Source organism: Pristis pectinata, chromosome 8 (assembly GCF_009764475.1).
Source record: "Pristis pectinata isolate sPriPec2 chromosome 8, sPriPec2.1.pri, whole genome shotgun sequence".
Classification (NCBI taxonomy): Eukaryota; Metazoa; Chordata; class Chondrichthyes; order Rhinopristiformes; family Pristidae; genus Pristis; species Pristis pectinata.
In genome coordinates this window covers 33787130-33809626 of record NC_067412.1, presented here as the reverse complement: position 1 = coordinate 33809626, position 22497 = coordinate 33787130, and the positions used below count along the sequence as shown (strand labels likewise).

The 22497-nt window shown below is 37.2% G+C and overlaps 1 protein-coding gene across 4 annotated transcripts in view; it reads right to left on the bottom strand.

Moving 5' to 3' along the window:
- The window catches only part of fam234a (family with sequence similarity 234 member A), a 29086-nt gene that overhangs the window by 5717 nt on the left and 872 nt on the right, over window positions 1–22497 (bottom strand). For 2 of the 4 annotated variants that reach the window (XM_052022229.1, XM_052022226.1), the window contains exons 2-12: window positions 21541–21631; window positions 16001–16373; window positions 15581–15691; window positions 14541–14729; window positions 10940–11070; window positions 8448–8607; window positions 6117–6267; window positions 5668–5814; window positions 3182–3263; window positions 1315–1464; window positions 22–133 (exon numbers count right to left, since the gene is read on the bottom strand). In XM_052022229.1, coding sequence (XP_051878189.1) covers window positions 22–133; window positions 1315–1464; window positions 3182–3263; window positions 5668–5814; window positions 6117–6267; window positions 8448–8607; window positions 10940–11070; window positions 14541–14729; window positions 15581–15691; window positions 16001–16271 — 1504 coding nt within the window. In that variant the 5' untranslated portion in view covers window positions 16272–16373; window positions 21541–21631. Of the gene's footprint in view, window positions 1–21; window positions 134–1314; window positions 1465–3181; window positions 3264–5667; window positions 5815–6116; window positions 6268–8447; window positions 8608–10939; window positions 11071–14540; window positions 14730–15580; window positions 15692–16000; window positions 16374–16496; window positions 16558–21540; window positions 21632–22497 lie in introns of those variants that run through there. The other 2 variants (XM_052022228.1, XM_052022227.1) reach the window with 2 other exon arrangements.

Genomic DNA, 22497 nt, shown 5'->3' with positions numbered 1-22497 from the left:
TATAATGGTAGGAAGACTTACTGGTGGATGCAACCACATTTTCAGTACTATTTTTTAACTCCAGAATAACGTTTGGGTGTGATGGATGAACCATATAGAGGTTATGACTTTTCTCAGAGAAACTTTCCAGCAACTGAGAAAATTAAAAACAAAATCATCCACAAATTATTTTAGAAGAGGAACAATAGAAAGGTATATGGCAACTAAGGTTAGATAAGATGGCTCCTTAGAAACAAAATCACTAGGACAAAACTGAAGAATCAAATTTCTCTTACTTTATGATTCTATAAATATCAGAAATATTGGTAATTTTTAAAGAGATAAGAAAATTTATGAAAATAATGTCAAATATTTAAGAGGCAAAGTACTTCAAAATAGTATACTGGATACAGAGTAGAAAAGTGACTGCTGCATACAAAGTATTCATTGGCATTAGACTTGGAAGTATACGAGTAGGGGTCTCATTTACATGATTCACCCTGGGAAACCATCAATCCTCCATATACCCTATCATGCATATGCATTAGAACATTGAGGCCAAGGGTCTGATTTAACTGACATCTATGGTTCTCACCCTTACCAAATTGATATTTTTGCTGTATCTAAACCAACAATACTATCACTCATTCAGCGTGCAAGATAGATAAAGGCATCACGATTAATCCTATTCTTATTCTCATCTGATGACCCTACAAATGCATTTCCAATGGGCAGTAATAAATGGAAGGAAATCAAACCAGCCTTTTAACCAGAGGCACTGTGGCACATCTCTGTTGCCCATTTGCTAGGATCAAAAGGTGCAATTTCACAGTCATGGAAGTTTAGGGCTAATCGTAATACTGCCTACATTGTGCAAAATGATCATGGATCAGTAGTCAAAATACCTAATTTTGAACAGCTACTAAATGAGGATCAACAGAGGAACAAACACAGTCTAAAATTACATATTTTCAAGGGTAAACCAAGAAGATTGTTTTTGCTTTCACTTCTTTACCATTAGAAAGTACGGTATTTTTGAATATAGTCATCAAGTAATGTTTCTAAGAAAGTAAAACATTATTAGTGATAAATGCATATGGCATAAGATCCATTTCCAAAGGTATAAATATGCATTTCTGCACTATCAGAATATTAGATTATAGTGGAGCATTCTAGTTGCAACCTTTTACTAGTGCAAATCTATTTAAAAGGTTGAATAAAAAAATAAAACAATCTGGGCAGTTAAATGTAGTTTTTTTTACGCAATACGCAAAAATAATCTGTTTTAATAATTAATTTTACAGAGTAGTAAGTTATTTTTCTTGTAAGACTTACAGAAACGTTGCTTTGTGTTGGAAGTTCACCCCAGAAAAGAAAAATTGACCGGGATATAGTATTGACGGAAGACGGTTTTGGACAGTTCTCCCTGTATATTAATTCTTCCTCCCATAGTATTTTGCCACTTTTACCATCCACGATAGTAACCTAGAGAACAAATCAATATTCAGGTATTTCCCAGCAAAAATATAAATCAAGTCTTAATTAAACCCTACTTTTTAAATTAACATTGAACCAATTATTCATTTAATCCACTTCAAAAGCTGAGTAGCTGCTTTATGTTCTTCCGTTAGACACAAATTGCCCTCCCTTTCAGTATTTTGAAGGGATCACTCTTTCCAACTCTTATCAGCTCTTCTGCCCCCACCAACTACTCCCCTTCTTATGGCACTTCCCATGCAACCGAAGGAGATACAATTCCTGTTTTTTTCCACCACTTCCCTTTAAGTATCCAGGGACCCAAATTGTCTTCCAAAGAGAAGCAGCAATTGGCATGCATTTCTTCCAATCGAGTGTACTGCATTCAGTGTCTCCTCTACAATAGAGAAACCAAACACAGACTGGGTAATCACTTTGAAGAGTACCTGCATTTAGTCTGTGGGTGTGATCCTTAGTGTCCAGTTGCCTGCCACATTAAATTTGCAACCCATTCTGAGTTAACTGTCTATGGTCTCCTGCACTGTTAAAAGGCCTATCGCAAACTGGAAGAACAACACCTCATCTTCCATCTAGGCACAATACAGTCTTTTGGACTCAATAATGAATTCACCAATTTTATGTAACTCATTGTTTCTGTCTGCATCAGAGCTGGCAACTTCTGCCAGACATCCATCTAAGATTTTGGCTCAGTTTTTCTCTCTCCATTTGTACAGCCTGACCTGTGTAAACATAACACAGGCAAAGAAACATAATCTGCTTCTAAATGACACATTAACTCATTTGGTCTCACCCTATCATTAATATTTTCTTTGTTCTACCCATCCCACTCCCACATCTTCTCTGCAACTGAAAACCAACTTGTTTTCTCTTTCCCAGTTCTGACCAAGGGTTTCGGACTTGAAATATTCTTTTTCTCTTTCCACTGAAGCTACCCGACCCGTTTCCAGAATTTTCTATTTTAGTTTAGATTTCCAGCATCTGCCATTTTCTGATTTTCAGTTAAAACTCTTAGGCTCTACTTATCAGGGAGATCATAATTTAGAAAGCTACAGGAACTGATTCACATCCAATCTATTAGAGCACCCAGGTATAGGTAATTCTACTTAATTCAGAATTCAGTACAATTAATACAATCGCAAACACTTTAATTATTTAAAATGGCATGCAGGCCATACTGCTTAATGAATATGATTGGTTGTTGCTCTATCCAGAACTTAATATGTTAAAATAATAACCACACTTTATTCCTACCAATTAAAAAGTTTGATAAATTGAATTTAATTGAAAAAAAATTGGAAATAGAAGCCAAGTTAAGTAAAAATGAATATTTGCTTGCTGAATTTTGTAAAAACCCAGTAGGTTCCCTAGTATCCTTTAGGGGAGGAAAACAGTGGTTTCTACAGAGTCTGGCTTTTATATGACTTCAGCCCAATACAAATATTGTTGACTCTTAATTTATTACCACTCAGTCACATCAAACAGCACTATATAGATTTGCAATAAATGCTGATTTTGGGAGGGGTACCTATATTTTGGGTATGAAGATCACATAACAGCCTGACTAAATAATAAACAAGCCCTATGAATGGGAGAGAGAGTGATTAAACAATTATAATGATATTTTAACAATCATTATAACCTATCTTTTGTCAATTCATAGAAATGTTCCAAGTGGCATTATATAAAAGTATTCATTATATCAAACCTTCTTTTTGTCCTTTTCAATTAAATCTTCAATTAGAAAATCAAATACACCATCCATGTTAAAATAACCAGGTAACGGCACCCTGGAAATAAAAATCTTGCATCATTTCAAAAGTTTTTTCTCATATACTGTTTATAATAAATGCTGTGTAAAGTTCTTCCTGGCAAAAATAATCATTTCCTTCAACTTAAAAATAATGCATAAGGAATTAATACATGATAGAAGCTGCATTTTTACAATATCCTCAACACATCTTGAAAGGCTGTCCATCACTTTTCTACAAAACAAGCTTTTAGAAAATGCTTACATTTGTTGGCAAAGAATCCCAAAAAATCAGCATAAAATAAGGCTATTTGTCCCAGAGTCTGTGCTGGCTCTAAATAAGAACAATCCAGCTCATCTCACTCCCTGCCCTCTCCCCACAATCCTGAAACATTTTATTTTCCTTTTAAGTACCTATCCAATTCCTTTTTGAATACCACGATTGAATCTATTGCCATTATTTCTCCATCAGTGCAATCCAGATTCTAATGACTCACTTCATAAAAAAAAAAGCCAAGAAGCATCTTTTATAAATTTTGAATTAGATTCTCTCTCATTCTTCCATTCTTTAGTGGATACAAACTTAATCAGCTTAATACCTCCTCATACAGCAGTCTTGTCATTCCAGGAATCAGTCTGGTGAACCTTAACTGCACTCCTCTATGGCAACTATATTCTTTCTTAGGTAAGGAGACCAAGACTGCACACAATACTCTAAGTTTGGTCTTACCAAGGCCCTGTATAAAAAAGCTCTGCAAGCCTAGTTGTTCTGTTGTTATTAACCTGTCTAATCATAAATTGATTTTTTTTCCTGCTTTATTTGACTCTGACTTTCCCTTTGTGTAAGGAGCTCTGGGTCTAATTGCCTTTCCTTTCCTCCTCATGGGAATGTACCCAAACTGTAACCGAACCATCTCCTTCCCAAAGGTCTCCCATTGTTAAATTAGTTTTGCCTGCCGACCTTTAACTCCAATTCAAACAAAAAGTGTTGGATATACTCAGCAGATTACATGTTGCCTGTTAATGCTTCAGTCTGCGACCTTTGATCAGAACAGGAAAAGGTCAGAGATAAGAATAGTTTTAAATTGCAGAGAAAGAAGTAGGTGAGAGAACAGAAGGGAAGATGAATGATAGAAGAGACCAGCAAAGATTGCACTACTAAAGCAGTGGAGATGCCAGATGAAAGAGGTTGATGGTAAAGGCCAGTGAATAACAGAGGGCAAGTCTGGAGGAGATGCAAGCAGGAGGCAGCAAATCTAAAATTGTTACTTGAAGATGCTAAACTGAATGTTAAGCCCAGTAGATGGTAATGCACCTAACCAAAATATCCTTCTGGACTCAGCAATGAACAACTGAATCAGTCTAGATCTGATGAAATATTATCAGCCTGAAACTATGTTTCTCTCTCCACAGATATTGCCTTTCCTGACACCTCTGCTATTTCTACCAATTTCATTTCTATGTCAGATTTCCAACCTCTGCAGGTTTTTTTGCCCTTTGATTTCAATTTGCCCAAATCAGATTGATTCTTACAATTGGCTCTTCTCCAATTGACCAACTACTTTTACCATAAAGTGGTCCATATAATTTTTCACAACTATTCTAAACTTACAATATAACAATTGCTGTTCCCTAAATCTACCGCCACAGATACATGTTCCACATTATTATGCAGAAGCAAGCCTTCCTTCCTGTTGGGTTAGATAGCCTCCTGAACATACCATTATTTCCTCCCCTTTTTGCTCCTCTTATTACTATCCCTGTCGATATGAACGATTTAAATCCCCCATAACATCAATAATCTCTTACTTTGGACATTTCTGCAACTTCCCAATTTACTACTCCTTTTCCTTCCTACTGGTTGGCAATATATAGGATACACCCATTGATGAAATGGTATCTTTACAGTTTCTCAGCTCTGACCAATTAGATTGTGCTTCACACTCCTGGGCAAACTCCCTCTCCAGAGTTGCAGTATTGTTCTTAATCAACACTGCCCTGAAAGCCACCCACCCTTTCCCCTGCTCTATCTTCCCCATAAACCATGTTCTAGGAATATTTGGCACCTAAACCCCCAATCCTGCCATTTTATCCCCCAAGCCATGACTTTGTTATTGTTATAACTTCATAATCCCACTTGACTATTTATCCTGAGAGTCCTCTTTCTGTGAACATCCAGTCTCTGGAGCAGGATAAAACATTACTTTCTAACACACCCACTTACTGACTCACAGCTGACAATTACATGTTACATCTCTGCTTTATACAACACTACAAGTACAAATTGGTTAATGCAAATCTACACATTCCATTGGTGCATGGGACCACTTACAGAATAATAATGAATTTGAGATGGCAAGGTCCTAAACTTCTAACATTCTCATTAATATCTGCATTTCCCCCCCAAATCTACTGCTTTAGTTGGAAATTAAATAAAAATTTACCCTTGAATCTGAGACAGATTATGGTACCAATAGGTCTGCAAGCTCTGTCCATCCAAAAGCTCAACTGCATCATTTGTGCTGATGAGCAGTTTGCCAGCTTTCTTTCCTGGGACCTGCACCTGCTGAAGATATTTAGTTGTCTTAGAGCTGGAAGGGAGAAAGATGAAAGGAAGAAATAATAAACGTTAAAAAATTAACAATTTAGACATTCTTCCAAATTACTATTGATTTTATTAGTTAAATTTAATTATACTGCTGACCAACAATTGTTAAATGTCCTGTCTTATAAAAAGGCATTATGTCTTTAAAAAAAAAACACCAAAAGGTATTTTCCTTAAAAATATTCTAAGTTTTGTTTTAAAAATAACCAACCTGCTGATTTAATTTACAGTTTCAATATCTGATGGTAATAATAACCTAACATTGGCTATGCACAAACAGAAACTCACCGGTATACTTCTACCATTCCAGACATGGTATCGGTCTTTTTCTCCCACTCGGGATCTGATTTCTTTAATATTGGATTTAGTTTTGATGTTAAAAGTGGTAGTCCAGTTGCTTGAGCATAAATATCTTTTAGTGCCACTCCTTGCACATTTCCTGGAAATTTAGAAAATTAATTTGCTATTTTATCTCCATGCACTAGATGGTCTGTGATCTGCATATAAAGATAAGTAGGTGGCAACATTCCAGACATATTTACCAATCACCTTGCTATGAAATAGGAGTGTTACCCCTGGAATCTTGTCCAATATTTATACTTCAGTTAACATCACTAATAATTGATTGCCTGGTCATTATCACATTGCTGGGAGTTGCTTTGCACAAGCAGGTTTAGGCTACTTACAGGAACTAAAGAAGTTTACTTAGGATTGGCTAAATGGTGCTTTACTATCACAATTTCCTGAACAAATAGATCAGTATTCTGCTTCTTTAAAGAAAATGCAGTACTTGTCCTCACTCTTGCAGTAACAGTCATCACCCAGTTTACAACCACAGATAGGATGAATAAGGAAAAACTATCAAATGCTGGAAGGGAGAAAGATGGAGGGAAGAAATAATAAATGTTAAAAAACCTTTATTGGATCTCCTCTCAACCCAATCTACTTCAGTGATAGCCCTACCAGTCTCGCACTATTTACATCTTCTTATCCAATATAATTTTACAGTGCATGGATCACTGAAAGCTTATGATCAATGTAGAGCCACATGACATCACTGTTGTTAGCAAGTATAAAAGACTTTTTGATTTACAGATGTAGAGAAGGTTTATATAATTTAAGCTGCCTTCTTACTGTCTGTAACTCAGACTTTTTTTTAGACATTCAACCTGCAATTTAGGTAGGGTCTTAGTGATTATATTTCTGCTTTATTAGATATAATACCAACTAATAGGTGACTTTTTGAAGGAACTCCATTCAACTTCAATATTTATGGAGCTCCCCAGTACTAGATTTGATCAAACGTTACCTTAATGCCAACCCCATCCAACTCTCCTCAGAAATTGATGCAAACGTCCTTTTCCAAAATAAGGCTTTGACACCATCATTAGTTCAGGACTTCTGCTGGAACCTGAACAGAGCAGGTTCTGGGTGAGTTGGAAAGAGATTGATTGGGTGGACCTTGACAAAGTTTGAAGGTAGTGCAAACTTAGGCAATTTTCCATGTTGGCAAACAAAGGATATTGTCATAATCTCACTTGGTTTAGGCAGGTGGAAGCTCGTATGTAAATCTTCAGTAACAGAAATGAGATTTTATCAGAACCAAAAACTTCATAATATCTATATACTTTCTGGTGAACCAACCTGGCTGGATATTTGAATGTATGATTGTAGAGATCATGAATAGCAGCCATCTATATGGGATTTTTGAGTAAAGTTGCTTAAAATACTTCAAGCTAGTTCCCAGCATGTGCTTGGTAGGCTGTACCAGAGCTGATGGTAGGATATTTTTTCTCTGATTTGTAGGATCATTTTCCTCTGACTACAATATACTGCTTTTGGTATTTAGCATGCACCTGTCTGTGTTGCAGCATCACAAGGTAGCTGTAATTCAATGTTGTGTTGAATTGATTGATTGATTGATTAAGTCCAGGAAAATTAAAGATTTACAACTGAAATCAGGGTAAAATTGTAAATCTACAATTAGTTGCAACTAACCTTAACCCTAATGTTCACAGCACATTAATCACAATCCGTCAGGAAGGTGTTGGATTTAAGAATTTCTGGAAAACCTTTACATCCCCAAAACATGACCAAGCATTGTAAAACCAATTAATAAATTTTGAAGTTCAATTACACATATTTTCTGAATGAAGACAGCATCAAACAATGAGATAAATAGTTTGATAATTTATTTTGATTGTGTCTGTTGAAAATGAATGTTGGCTAAGCTCTTAAGAGAATTTCTCAAACATTTTTCACAAAAATAGGCAGATAGGGCAGAAGTTTAACATCTCAACAAAACAGATGCATCTCTAATAGCTTAACATTGTACTCCAGTGAAGTATAAGTGAAATAGGCCTAGAAGGACAGCCACTGGACTCCAACAAAGGCCTACAATGATCTCTGCCAATACTACCAACCATACATGGAGGCAAGTTTTACCACAGCTGCCTCTTTGTCAAATAATCCAACAATTGGTGTTTGGGCCCACCTGAAGAATGAGGAATTAGGTAAAGTATTCAAGAGCCTTATCAATGTATCCGAGAATGAAGCATAGCTTTTCAAGAAATTAAAAATGAAAATTAACAAATAGAAATATGTTATTTTGTCAGTTACCTTGAATAAAGAGAATATAGTAGGCTCCAGTATTGGTAATATGAATCAACGGACTGGAAGGCATTAAACCTTTGGTAATATTGTGATACACTTTTTGACCAATGGGATCTCCGCTCTTTCCAGATATTAACAAGAAGATCAACTTATTAACAGAGGTACCCTGGAAGATAACAGAAAACTCACTCCAAATGCATATGTTATCTGCAATTTATATTCAATGCAGCCATCTACATAGAATCAAAAAAATGTAAGTGCTTGTAGCTAATGTAGTAATGGAAAATTAGCAAGTACATTGATAGTTCTTTATATAAATGATCCCATGGTATTGCCTTCATCTGGAGGGCTATGAAGATTGAGCCTCAATACACAAGAATGTTCAGCATCAAATTAATTCAATTTGAATTCTTGGGCCTGCATCAGCTTCAGAAAAAAAGTAGAGACAAGTTTCTATTTAATAAGCAAAAAACTGCAAATGCTCAATCGGAAATAAAAACAGGCACATCTGAAATGTCAACTCTGTTTCTCTCTCCACAGATGCTGGAGCGTGTGGCGAGTATCTCAAACATTTTCTTTTCTTATCCCACTAATTATATTTAGCTAATGGCATCTACATTATGACCACTGGTAGAAATGTTCCTGTTCTGACCAAGCAGAAGATTAAGGTGTGTGACCCTTCTTTAAACAGTGCGTCAAGGTTACTGTTAACTAAGTATAGTGATGTCCAAATGCAAATTCCTTTCACGCAGCCCCATCCTGACAATTCCTTGACGTGCAAGGCCAACTTCACCTTCAAGAGGTTCAAAGTTCTTGATGGACTGGAAAGACTGGTCCCTGATACATTCTGGTCAGTCAGGAAGGGTATTTATCACTTCTACCAGTTCAAAGAGCTAAGATATCATTCCTGCACTGTATTCTGCTTCAGTGGTTGCTGCTGTTTGTATTCACAGATGAAATATCTACTGAAACAGAGAAAATTAGTTTGGAAAATAATAGGATCTTTCCAAAGCCATAACATGAAAACTTAGGAGGAGGAAAGGTGTGCACTGACAGCAAGAGCGAGCTGAGAGGTAACAATTGTGGCATCTTTTTCAACAAGGAGTGCCAGGACATTCCTAGTAACAAGCCTGTTACTTTAATATTTAGTGGTGGGTAAGGTTTTAGAAATTATAATCAGCAAAAAATTTACAGAGCTTTGGAAAGGTTTGAATTAAATAAGGACAGCCAGCTTAGATTTGTAAAAGGCTAGTCACATTTGAAGTAAAAGAAAAACTTGATGAAGGGAATGCATTGGATGTTATGCACATGGATTTTAAGAAAGCATTTGACAAAGTACCTCAGGAGGCTAGATAACAAAATTGAAGCTCATGGAATACAAGGGTCAGTATCAGCTTGAATAAAAAGAAAGACCATGAATTATTGTGTTTATTTTTAGACTAGAGGATGATAGAGTGTAGTGTTCCCCAAGAGTCAATGCCAGAACCAGTGTTTTTCTTTTAATAAATGACATTGAAAAATATTGACATTTACATGGCAGTCCAATGATACCAAGCTTAGAGGTTTATCAATCAACAGCTGCAAGAGGCAGATAGGCCAGAAGAATGTGCAGGCAAGTGGCAGATGGAATTTAACACAGAAATGAGGTGATGTACTAGCAGAAGGGATGGTGAGAGGCAACACAGACCAGACCATATGTCACAGTTCTAAAGAGTTGTGCAAGAACAGAGGGACTGGGGGTTAAGTGCATTGATCTTTGAAGGTGGCAGAACATAATGAGACAGTAGTCAGCAAAACACATGGCATCTTGCATTTCATAAATAGACACACTGAATAAAAAGACCAGGAAGTTAGAAAAGACCTTTAGAAAGTCCTGGTTAAGCTACTGGAAAATCTCATTTGGTCCTGAGCACTACACTTCAGGAAGGGTCCTCAGGTATTTGAGATGATGTAAATAAGAGATTTTAGCAATAAGGTTTAGTTGGAGAATGGGTTTTCCTTGGAGCACAGGAAGTTGAGAAGAGATTTAATAGATGTGTATGACATTACAACAGGTCTAGACAAGGTAGCCAATGCAAAAGCTGTTCTCATGAGCTGATAATACAAGGATTAGTGGACACAGATTTAAGGTTTTGGGCAAAAAATATGGGGGAATGCAAGGAAGAACTCTTATTTTCTTTTCACAGCAAGTGGTATCAAACTGGTATTCTTAGCCTATACGAGTCACAGAAGCAGACACCATCAATGATTTCAGAAGAAAAGTAGTTAAGCATGAGGGAAATAAATCTGCAGGGCTATGGAGCCAGAGCAGGAGAATGAAAACAGGATTGTTCTACAAAATTCTAGCATGGCACGAATGGCCATGTGGCTATCTCCTGTGCCATAATGACTTTTGAGGGCTTCTACAAATCATAACTTAAAGAAAGGCAAAACTAATTATTACAGTTTCAACCACAGATGTTCACCTCATAACAGTCAGAAGTAATTAATTCCCATACCTGATCATCAGGTACAAAAAACAGCAAAAGATCTCCAATTTCATCACCATCCAGATCTGGAAGTACCAGTGCAGGACCAATCACAGAAAGGTCAGCAGCAAGGCTGGTATTGAGTCTCCACAATGTTTCTCCTTAAATACAACACACAAGACAAAATTTTAAGTATTCACAAAAATCAAATGCCAAGTATAGGTTTAGGTTAGTTTTAGAAATTGACTAGTATTCAACACATTGGATTATCCACTTCTCACATAATTAAGCCATCAAAATCTTAACTTTTACATTTTCTGATATGGCATTAAGGCGGAAATAGTACAAAAATAAGGTACCTGAAATGAATGTTGTGTAACTTGTGATAAAATCTAAAAAAAATTATTTAAAATATAATAGGCCAGATCATAGGGAACCACTAGTTAGCTCACCATACGTCATTCAATTCTGGGCTTCATGCCTGTGCAGTGCAGCACATCCGAGCTTGTGAAACACCCCTAGGTTCACTATAAAAGTAAGTAAAGCTAACTGGTTTGTTTTCAGCCCTTTAAAAAAAAGGTAATTAAAGACATATTTTAAAATAATGTTTTAATTTTAACCAAACTTAGTTACTTACATTTATTTTAACAGAAGGCCATCAGTGCAGTTTGGGAGCATAGCCTTTGACAAGGTCCCTCATGGCAGGTTGGTCTGGAAGATTAGATCACATGGGATCCAGAGGAGATAGCGGATTGGATTCATAAATGGTGCAGTGGTAGGAAGCAGAGGGTGATGATCGAGGGTTGTTTCTCAGACTGGATGCCTGTGTTTAGTGGTGTGCCAGATGGGTTATTGTTGGGACCTTTGTTGTTTGTAATTTATATAAATGATTTGGGTGTGAATATACAAGGCATGGTTAGTAAGTCTGTGGATGATACTAAAATAGGTGGTGTTGTAGATAGTGTAGAAGCTAATGAAAAATTACAGGGACATCTAGATCAGCTAGGTATGTGGGCTGAGGACTGGTAAATGGCTTTCAATCCACATAAATGTGATGTATTGCATTTTGGGAGATCAAATCAGAGTAGGACTTGTATAGTGAATGGTAGGGCCCTGGGGAGTGTTATGGAACAGAGGGACCTAGGAGTGTAGGTGCATAGTTCGCTGAAAGCAGCGTCACAGGTAGATAGGGTGGTGAGGACGACGAATGGCACACTGGCCTTCAATCAGGGCATTGAGTATAGGAGTTGGGAAGTTATGTTGCAGTTATTTAAGACTTTGGTGAGGCCGTACTTGGAGTATTATGTAGTTTTGGTTGCCCTATTATAGGAAAGATCTTATTAAACTAGAAAGAGTGCAGAAAAGACTTACCAGTATGTTGCCTGGACTTGGGGGCCTGAGTTACAAGGAGAGGTTGCGTTGAATAGGACTTTATTCCCTGGAATGTAGGAGAGTGAGGGATGACCTGATAGAGATTTACAATATAATGAGGGGCATAGACAGGGTGAAAGCACATAGTCTTTTTCTCCAGGGCGAGGGTGTTAAAACAAGAGGGCATAGGCTTAAGATCAGAGGTGAGAGATTTAAAAGGGACATCAGGGGTGGCTCCTTCATGCAAAGGGTGGTGTATATTTGGAATGAGCTGCCAGAAATAGTGGTTGAGACAGGCACATTAGCAAAATTTAAAAAACATATAGATAACTACATAGATAGGAGGTATTTAGAGGGCTATAGGCCAAACATGGGTAGATGGGCCTTGCTCGCTGCTAACAGTCGGGATGCACGAGTTGGGCCAAAGGGCTTGTTTCCATGCTGTATGACTCTATGGGCTCGGTTTGCACGGCCCGACAGGCTCCACCTTGCCACAGCAGTGAGGTCTCCGATATATTGGGAGTTATGCGATTCCAAAAGGCAGCTATGATCATGAGCATTCCACAGGAAGTGGAAGCAAAGCCCAGGTTAACATGGTCTATTATACACAGCACTTGGAAACTTCCAGAAGGGCATCACATCTTATAGAATCACAGAAATCTACTGCATAGAAGCAGCCAAATATCTGGCCAATTGGGGTATGTTATTTCAAACTCTAATGATTTACTCACTTTTAAAGAACCCCTTAATATTTCCTTGCTATGTTCATATCTGTCACTTCACACTGGTTGTATAACTTCAAAACCCATATCATTCTCCATACTCATATTACCTTTTTGTTTCAAAATGGCCCTATTTGTCTCTTAAATCTATTTCCTTTTATAAAGCATATCAGGTATTACTTGATTTTGTTTGTCAATATTATCTTCTGTAACATCCACTTTCACACTTCTGAATGCTAATCTATTTGCATAATTTATGGTTATAAAATAATATACATGTTTTGTGATCATACTTTCCCTTTAAGTAATTGACATGAAATTTAAGACTGATTCGAGCTAAGATCTGCAGGGGTCCTACATACAGGAATGTTTCAGAATCAGTCATAACTTTAAACTATGTTGAACTACAATGAAGTATAGCCAATGAATTTAATGGATTGGTGCAAAGTCGTTCAATTAAAACTAGGATAGAAGACAACAGGCTGCTCCAAGTGTGTTGTGCCACCCTTCAAGTCATAGCTATCCTGAAACTCAAATTCAGTTACTAGTCATGAGAAAGGTCACTGATCTTAAGAGGTAACCGTTTTTCTCTCTCCACGGACATTGCCTGACCTGCAAAGTATTTTTATCCTTTCCTGTTTTATTTCAGATTTCCAGTGTCTGCAATTTTATTGCTTTTTGGCTTGGAGATGGGTGGGAAATAGTTGTTGTTGGGAAACATGTTCCAATATTTCTACTACATTGTGCATGCAAAATGCCTACTGATTTCAGTTATAAATGTCTTGATTCTAGAATAATGTCCCCTTAATCCACGATTCTGAATGTTCCTACACATTTTGTATCAAATACTTTTATTTAATCATAAGCATTATTTTCCATCTCTGGAATTCTGTATAATTATTTGTGGTAGCATTTTAACATATACAATGCCAAGTATTTCTATGGCACAAAATCAAAAGTCCATAGAACGTTACACCTCACCTCTCTCAATGAATAGAAGATATCCTCTCCTCAGTGAGCAGAGAAATAGTTCACATATGGAAGGATGTCACTACCAGCCTCCTCATTCCTAACCATAAAAAGTCAGAAGCTGGGGAGAGCAGGGTGGTTCCTCAAATATTCTCTGGCCACCATTATCAGAAGAATATCTCCAAGCCTAAGGAAGGACATATCACAGTCCAGTCCTTATCCAGTTGAAAATTTGCCATCCCCCACTATTTCTCTCCACATTCTTACCTTCTCTCCAATCTCGGTTTCTTCACAGTTCTGCATGCACCCCATCTCTTATCCCTCTCCTACTCCTCTAAACTCTCCCATCATCCCTATGCATTGGCATCTTAATACCTTGAATAAAAATCTCCCCATTCTCCAGTTTTTATTAATAAATTATGCACCTTTTCCTATTTACAGAAATTTTAGTTTAATTAATTTATTTAAATAATTGCTCCATGATTTCATTTCTATAGCTATTCAGAGTGTTTCAGATAGAGTCCTTCAGAGAACAATATTATGAAGTTAAATCTATTTTAAATATATACCAGAAGAACTGATTGCAGTAAGATAATGAGGGATTCCAATAACTAGGCACCCTGAAGACTTTGTACCACTGAGATTTTGTACCCCACATTGAACGTGTTGAATATCCTCTGCTATAGCTCTCTTCCAGAGGAGACTCCCATTTGTTCCAGAGAGAAGAGTTAAGTGTGCACAAGGAATAGAAAGGCCCTCTGAAAAAGCAAGATACAGAATAAAATTCAACTGGGAAATAACTATTATACCTTTGAGCATTTACATGCAGACATGGAAATTAAAAAGCACTATAAACATGTTACTTCTCCTTTGCGGTTCAAGTTTAGTAAGATTATGAAGAAAGAAGATGAAAAATTTCAAAGTAGGAAATACTCAGTAATATTGTAACCCAACCGGTTTACAAGCACACCTACTTTGTATTTTCATCGTTTAGATATGCTAATATAATAAAATAATCTCCAGAAGTAGAAGTACTTTTGTTTTTAATTCTCTAGCTAAAAGTGGGTTAGATTGTTTACTGTCATGAGTTTATGTGTCATGAGTTTTAGCCCATCGCTAAATAAGGGAGAATTTACAAGGAAAAGTTTGCAACAGAAAAATGTAAATTGTTTGTCTGAGGTTGTGATATACAGAAATTAACTGCAAGTTTTCATAATATGCCAATATATATTTTTCAGAAAAAAAAGTTATATTTTCTTTCTCCCTTCATGCAGAATAGTCCAAATTAGAAAACTTCAAATTTTAGTTATGCTGCCTTCAAATTATATTTGAATGAACAGAAAAGTAGAAAGCCAGTTGGTGATGACACCAAAGGAAGAGGATATTGTTAGGTTCACTATCAATAACATACCAAAAGATTCCTGATTATGAACTTCAATACATAAACAGCCAGTTTAATTTAAATATGAAAAGCCTTGTGGAGTAGCAATCTAAATAATTACGGTGAAGGATCAAGTTAACAGCAAACTTCAGTGATCCAGAATTCTGAGCACCAACATAATAAAGAAGCAAAACAAAAATGTCACACACAATTACAGTAGTCCCTTACCCTCATATACACATGATCCATTGTTAGTGTTGTTGGAATCCTTGAATACAAACATCACATCTGCAACTTTGTCTTTGTTCGCATCCCACAGTGTGAGAAAAGGGTAAGTTACTGAAATAAGATAAATGACAAAAATATTTTCAGGTTTCAAGATCTTATTTCTGTTTAATGAATTCAACTTTTTTTTTACATCTTCTCAAATATCAAGAAGTCAAGTAAATTATGACCAAACTGATTTTAGAACACTTGAAAGGGGGATAATGACTTGTCTATAAAACTAACAAAGAAAATTTAAAATGTAACATACAAAAAATATTTCTTTAAAATGATAAACACATAAATGTATATTGTTCTTATTATTTTGCATGTTAACATAATTATCCAAGACCCTGGCATGATAAGGAACACATTTAACGTTACCTGCATTTTCAAATGTTCTGATCCATGCCCTTTGTGATGAAGGCCGCACTGGGCAAGGAATTATGAAGGAAAATGCAAATACCACAATCAGGCATAAAAATAACACCAAGAAAAAGGCAGCAGTTCTCCACTGGGAAAGCTGACCAAATTTTGTAAGCTTCTTGGACTTGGTTTCTTTGGGCTTGTCAGGAGCTTCATTTGAGTCTTGAGTTCTGACTTCTTCATTTTTCAGAGGATGTATCTCTGCCTCTAAATCTTTGTTTTCTGTCATTTTCCTAGTCTACATCACAATAGGAATAGCTGGGTTTCTTAGTCAGACCCAGTTTTTCTTCCCTCTCTTTGAGCAACTCTTCTCAACTTGCCAATATGCTTCCTGTAAAGGTTAAAAATGGAATTTAAAAATCATACATAACATAAACCCTTTTGTTACTGTAAACATCAATTAAAAGAATATCCAGACAGCAGAAACTAATCTCTTCTATTTGTTCATCATTACTTTGCTTGTAACAAAGACCTTCCAGAGGATATAATTTCCAACCCCAAACAACCACAGTTTAATAGACTCGGCAGCAGAAGACAGAAAGGGAAGTTACACAACACTGCAGAAAACGTAATCAGCACATTTATGTCACTGCTGCAACAGAGAAGTGTACTAAATGACATTAGAAACAAGTTTTATTACAGAAACATACAGAGTGCAGGATATCCAAGTATTACTTTTGGAAACATGAATTAGGTGCCTGTCTATTTTTTTATATTTCCGACTAACCCGCTTTTCAGCCTAAACCTGTCCTAAGGAAGAAGTTTTTTTTCCTCTGTTGATCTGTAGGGCTTTTCTTCCCCAGCTCAAAGTTAAGAACCAAGTACTCCAGGATCCTTGACCTGCACATGAGGTGGGCAAAATTTTAAAAAAGATTGGCACTGAGGGGGTGGAGGGTGATCAGCTATGATAATAAAAAGAATTGGATAAAGACAATGGGGAGAAAGAATCTTAGCTCAAAAAAAACTTGAAAAATCTGTTTGGATGGGGATAAGACAAAAAAAAAAATCAGAAGACACAGGTGGGGGTACTTTATGAACCCATAAAAGTAATTGTGTTAGACAGAGAATAAATCACGAAATTAGAAGTGTGTGTAACTGTGATGTAATACAGAAATTACAGGGGATTTGTTCATATTGACTGGGCACACAAGGTTTCATGGAGTACATTTTCTAGATCAGTAATATCAAGATGCCAACCAGGATCAGTGTATCTTAGGTCTCGCTCTGTGCAATGATTTAAGATGGATAATAATCTTGTAGTAAATTAGCCTTTGGAGAACTCAGACTATAACATGATGGCATTTCATAGTGAGTTTGGGAAAATTAGTCTTTAAATCTGAAAAAAAACACAATGACCATCTTTATAATAGCTCCCATGGATGGATAATAGTAAAATGTAACCTCATTGTACAAAGAGGGAGAAAAGAATACACAACAGTCCAGTCAGTCTGACATGAGAAATACAAAAAAAATGCCATGCTCTACTTTTATTGCAATGTAGTAACAGGACACTATGGAAAACAACAAACAATCTGCTTGAGGGACTCCAAGCAGGGAGAAGAAATGTCAACGTTTCAGGTTAAAACTCTGCATCAGGATCAAGGGTGGAGAGGGAAGATAGTAAGCACAAGGAGAGGGGGAGTGGTGAGACAGGGGCCTGTAGATGATCAGTATTCTGAGGAGGGGTGAAGGATGACAAGCAAATCGAGCCAGATAGGGGAGGGGGCGGGATGGAGTTGGGAGACAGAGGCAGACAAGAAAAGGGCAGATGGAGCCATACGGGGGGAGGGGAGGGTGAAGATGGAGACAGCTAGGAGGGTGATAAGCAGGAAAACAAAGACTACCAGTGCTAGAATCCAATAGTAAGGAAGGTGATAATAGAAACCATTAGGGGAGAGGGGAAGGGCAGATGGAAGGGGGGGGGGGGAGGGCAGTGGGTGGAATGCCTTCAAGAGATAGTAATGGATATAGTGTATTTAGATTGTCAAATTTTATTTCATTACCTGCCATAGGAGATTCATAAGATTAGCATGGATTGAGAATTAAAGGAAGTAGAACCAAAAAAGGCCATTTTTGGGTTGGCACCTGTAATTAGATGTAGTGCTTGGGAATTATCCTTTTCTTTTACAATCTACATCAATGATTTAGAAAAGAGGATCAAGTGTTAAAATCCAAGTTTGTTGATAACACAGACTCAGCTCTGAGAAGGGGGCAGAAGGGTATCAGAGAGATATGAAAAGATTGAGTGAGCAAAAGTATATAAAGTTATTTATTTTGATATGAATAGAGGAGTCTTTAAAAAGGTTTGAAATGATGGCATTCAGAGACATCTGGGGATCCTTGTAAATGAATCAATGAAAATTAACATTCAGCTATTGTAAGCAATTAGGAAAGTAAATAGGAAATGGTGGAAGCAGATACAATAGCAACTTTTAAGAGGCATTCAGACAAAAACATGACATTCTGGGAATGGAGGAATATAGACCATGTGCAGGCAGGTAAGATTAGTTTGGATTGGCAGCACGGGCGGTATAGACATCGTGGACCAAAGAGCCTGTTCCTGTGCTCTACTGTTCTATGTTCCAAATGGTAGATAAGTCTTCTTTACAAGCAGATAATGCATGGGCAAAAAGGTCTGCATCCAATCAAAAAGGGATCTCAGAGGAGACCATATCTGGATTAAAAAAGCAAATGCTGGAAATGCTCAGCAGGCCAAGTTGGCACCTATGGAAGAGAAACAATTAATGTTTTAGGTCTGGGACCCTTCAGCAGAAATGAGAAGGTAGTCTAGGCAGCAGAGAAGGTGAAAGAGAGGCATGGGTGAACAAAAGCAATTTGGTCACATAAGGTGAAATAAAGTGGGAGTTAAAATCAGATTAAGCTTCTTTCTTTGTGTAAAGTGCTGTCAATGTTGTAGAGTGTATGTAATTTTGTATAGTCTGCCCTGCTGGGACATGCTCAGCTGACCAGATGATACAAAAGGCAGACAAGATGGCCAAGTCTCATACAAACAGAAAGAAAGAGAGAGTTATCTAAAGTTGAATTTCCAACATCTGCAGTTTTTGATTTCTTCATTTAGAATACCGTGTACGGTTTCAGCTTACTTATCCAAGAAAAACATTCTTGGATTGAATGTAACAAATGTTATTTTGTCTGATTACTGAGATAAGGAGGTTTGCTCTCTATGGAGAGATCACATAGATTAAGTTTATATTCCTTAGAATTTAGAAGAACATTTAAAATTATTTAGGAGCTTGACAGGGTAGATGTTTTGCCTAGATGAAGATTTTACAACCAGTAGTCACAGTCTCAAAATAAGATACCAGATATTTAGGACTGAAGTGATGAATTTTTTTTTCCCCCCACTGAGAGTGTTGTGGGTCTTTATTCCCAACTCCACAAGGCTGAGAATGCTCAAATGTTGAACACTTATTCGAACCAAAATCAATAGTTTTGTTTGGAATTCAGGGCAATGAGAGGTATGGAAAACAAAAATCACAGGAAGTGAAGTTGATGTAGATCAGACCCTACCTTTGTGAATTGTAGCACAGGTTGAAAGAAATTAACTGTCACTTCCTGCTCCCATTCTTTTGTTTTAGTCTCTTATACCCCACCTTCCTTGCTCTCTTAAACATGCTACTATGTTTAGTATTGAATTAGAGTGATAATTGCCACATATACATGTCTGAATAGGTGCACAAACTATTGTATGATGCATATAGCTTGAGTTCATTTGAAGGTTTAGAAATGGAGAAGGGTATAGAGATGAGAGTGATTTAATAAAGAGGAAACAAAGAGGAAATCACGTCCCATCTCCTTCATTACTCTGCCTTTTACTCTGTTGCCTCACATTAACTCACATCTGTCAATTGTCTACTCACTGTGTCTCCTTTTTGTTTCCTCTTTATTAAATCACTCTCATCTCTATACCCTTCTCCATTTCTAAACCTTCAAATGAACTCAAGCTATAGGCATCATACAATAGCTTGTGCACCTATTCAGACATGTATATGCGGCAAATATCACCCTAATTCAATACTATTTTTTCCACTGTAAGCTAACCCAGAAGCTGTTTTGAAGGTAAAGTATTGCAGCATCCCCAGTTGGAGAAAAAAAAACACAAACCCCATGCATCAAAACCACATTATCATGGTAGCTTCATCTTTCTACAATACAAATGACTTGAATGAAGGCACCAAAGGTACGGATGCTGATTTTGTTGCTGATGCAAGGCAAGTTGTGAGAAGGACATGGGCAAACATCTGGCAAATGGAATACAACATGGTGGTGTGTGAAACTGTCCATTTTGGCAGGAAAAATTAAAAAAGCATTGTATCTAACAGTAAGAGATTACAGAGCTCTGAAATACAGTGGATCTGGCTGACCTAGTGCATGATTATGCAAAAGACCAGTATGCAGAAAAAGTAATTGGGAAAGCTAACAGATTGTACTGTTAATTGCTAGAGGAATAGAATGCAAATTACGAGTGTTTGCTTCAGATATATAGGGCATTTATGTGAATCAATTCGGAGTTTTCTAGGACTAATACCTGGAACAGGCAGATTGTTTTATGAAGACTGGATGGACAAGCTAAATGCACTCACTGGAGTTAAAAAGAGCAAGACACTTCAAAACACTTGAAACATAAGACTCTGAAGGGTTTATTATAGGGCAAATGTGGAGAGGATTATTCATGCTGTGGAACATGATAAAGGATCATCCATTTAACTCACGTAAAATGATTTTTTTTTCTCTCAAAGGGTTGAGAGTCTTTGGAACTCCCTTTCTCAAGAAGGTGGTGGAAGCAGAGTACTTGAATATTTTTAAGGCAGAGATAGCGGGATAAAGTTTTTGGCACAGACTAGAAGGGCCAAATTGGCCTGTTTCTGTGCTGTAGTGTTCTATGGTTCTATAGATAGAAAGATTAACATGGACGGATGGGAAAGCTGAGTTGAGGTTGCAATCAGGTCAGGCATGATCTTATCAAATGGCAAAGCAGTCTTGAGGGTCCTCATGGGCTACTCTTGCACCTAATTCGTATGGATGTTTATAACTCTTTCTGACTGGAAGAGATAGTAATGCAGATCTGAACTCACTCAGCAACGTAACTGTATGAGAACAGTATGAAAAGAATGAATGAGAGAAGAAATTAAAAACAAGATTCCAGCAAGCAATATTTCACTCATTTAGCTGGACTTTCCAGCAAACCATTGATGGATTTGGGGCCAGTAACACCCACACCTCAAATTTTCAACCTCCTTTAAGGTTTACTGTGAAACCAAAATCCCATATTTAAATGGACAAAGAACTGAGCATAAACCTTGGCAAGAAAGTATCTAACTATGAATAATCAAGCTATTTTATTTTGCATGCTGGTGGTAAATGGGTAGAATTCTACCCATTTACCACCAGCATGCAAAATAAAATAGCTTGATTATTCATAGTTAGATACTTTCTTGCCAAGGTTTATAGACTAAAAGATCAAAAAATGCACTTACACTGGACAGTTGAAATAAAAAACAGGAAATCCTGGAAAAACTTTGGCAGTGTCAATGGAAAGAGAAGCAGGTCGAAAACCCTTTGTCAGAACTGTGAAAGAGAGAAAACAAATTATTCTTGCTGCCAGAAAAGGTGGGGGAGGGCAATGGGTGGAACAAAGAAAATTTCTGTACAAGAGTGAAATAATGTAGCTGTTAAGGGGCAGTTAAACTACTTTGTCTGTGTAACATATTGCTGATGTTACAAAGCCTAGGGCATGCCCAGCAAGCTAGAATATACAAATGAAAGAAAAAGGAAGAGAAAGATAGCAAGCAAAAATGACCAGGCCTGACGCAAACAGGAAAAAAGAGCAAGTTAACTAAATTTAGCGAATTCAATATTAAGTCCTATATGCTGCAACTTGACCAAAAGAAAGATGCATTGCTCTTCGAGCTTGCATTGGGCCTCGTTATCAAAGTGCAAGAGGCCACAGACAGAGGTCCAATTGGGAATGATATGAAGAGTTTAAGTGGCAGGGCAACCCGAAGCTTCATGGGTCACTCTTGCGGACTCAGTGCAGGTGATTCACAAAGCGATGGCCCATTCTGTAGCAAAAAATAAATTGCTGGACGAACTCCGCAGGTCAAGCAGTATTTGTAGGGGCAAAGGGATGGTTGACATTCAGGTCAAGACCCTGCACCAGGACTCTGACCCGCTGATCTCCACCAGCAATTTTTTCTTTGGTCTAGATTACAGCATCTGCAGTGTCTTGTATCTGGATCACCCAATCTGCAGCAGCAAACAATCCATTGGAAGAACTCAGCGAGTTGAGCAGCATCTGTGGGAGGAAAGGAACTGTCGATGTTTCGGGTTGAAACCCTGCATCAGGACTGCTGAGTTCTTCCAGCAGATTGTTTGTTGCTCCAGATTCCAGCAGCTGCAGTTTCTTGTGTCACCCAATTTCTCCAGAGTAGAGG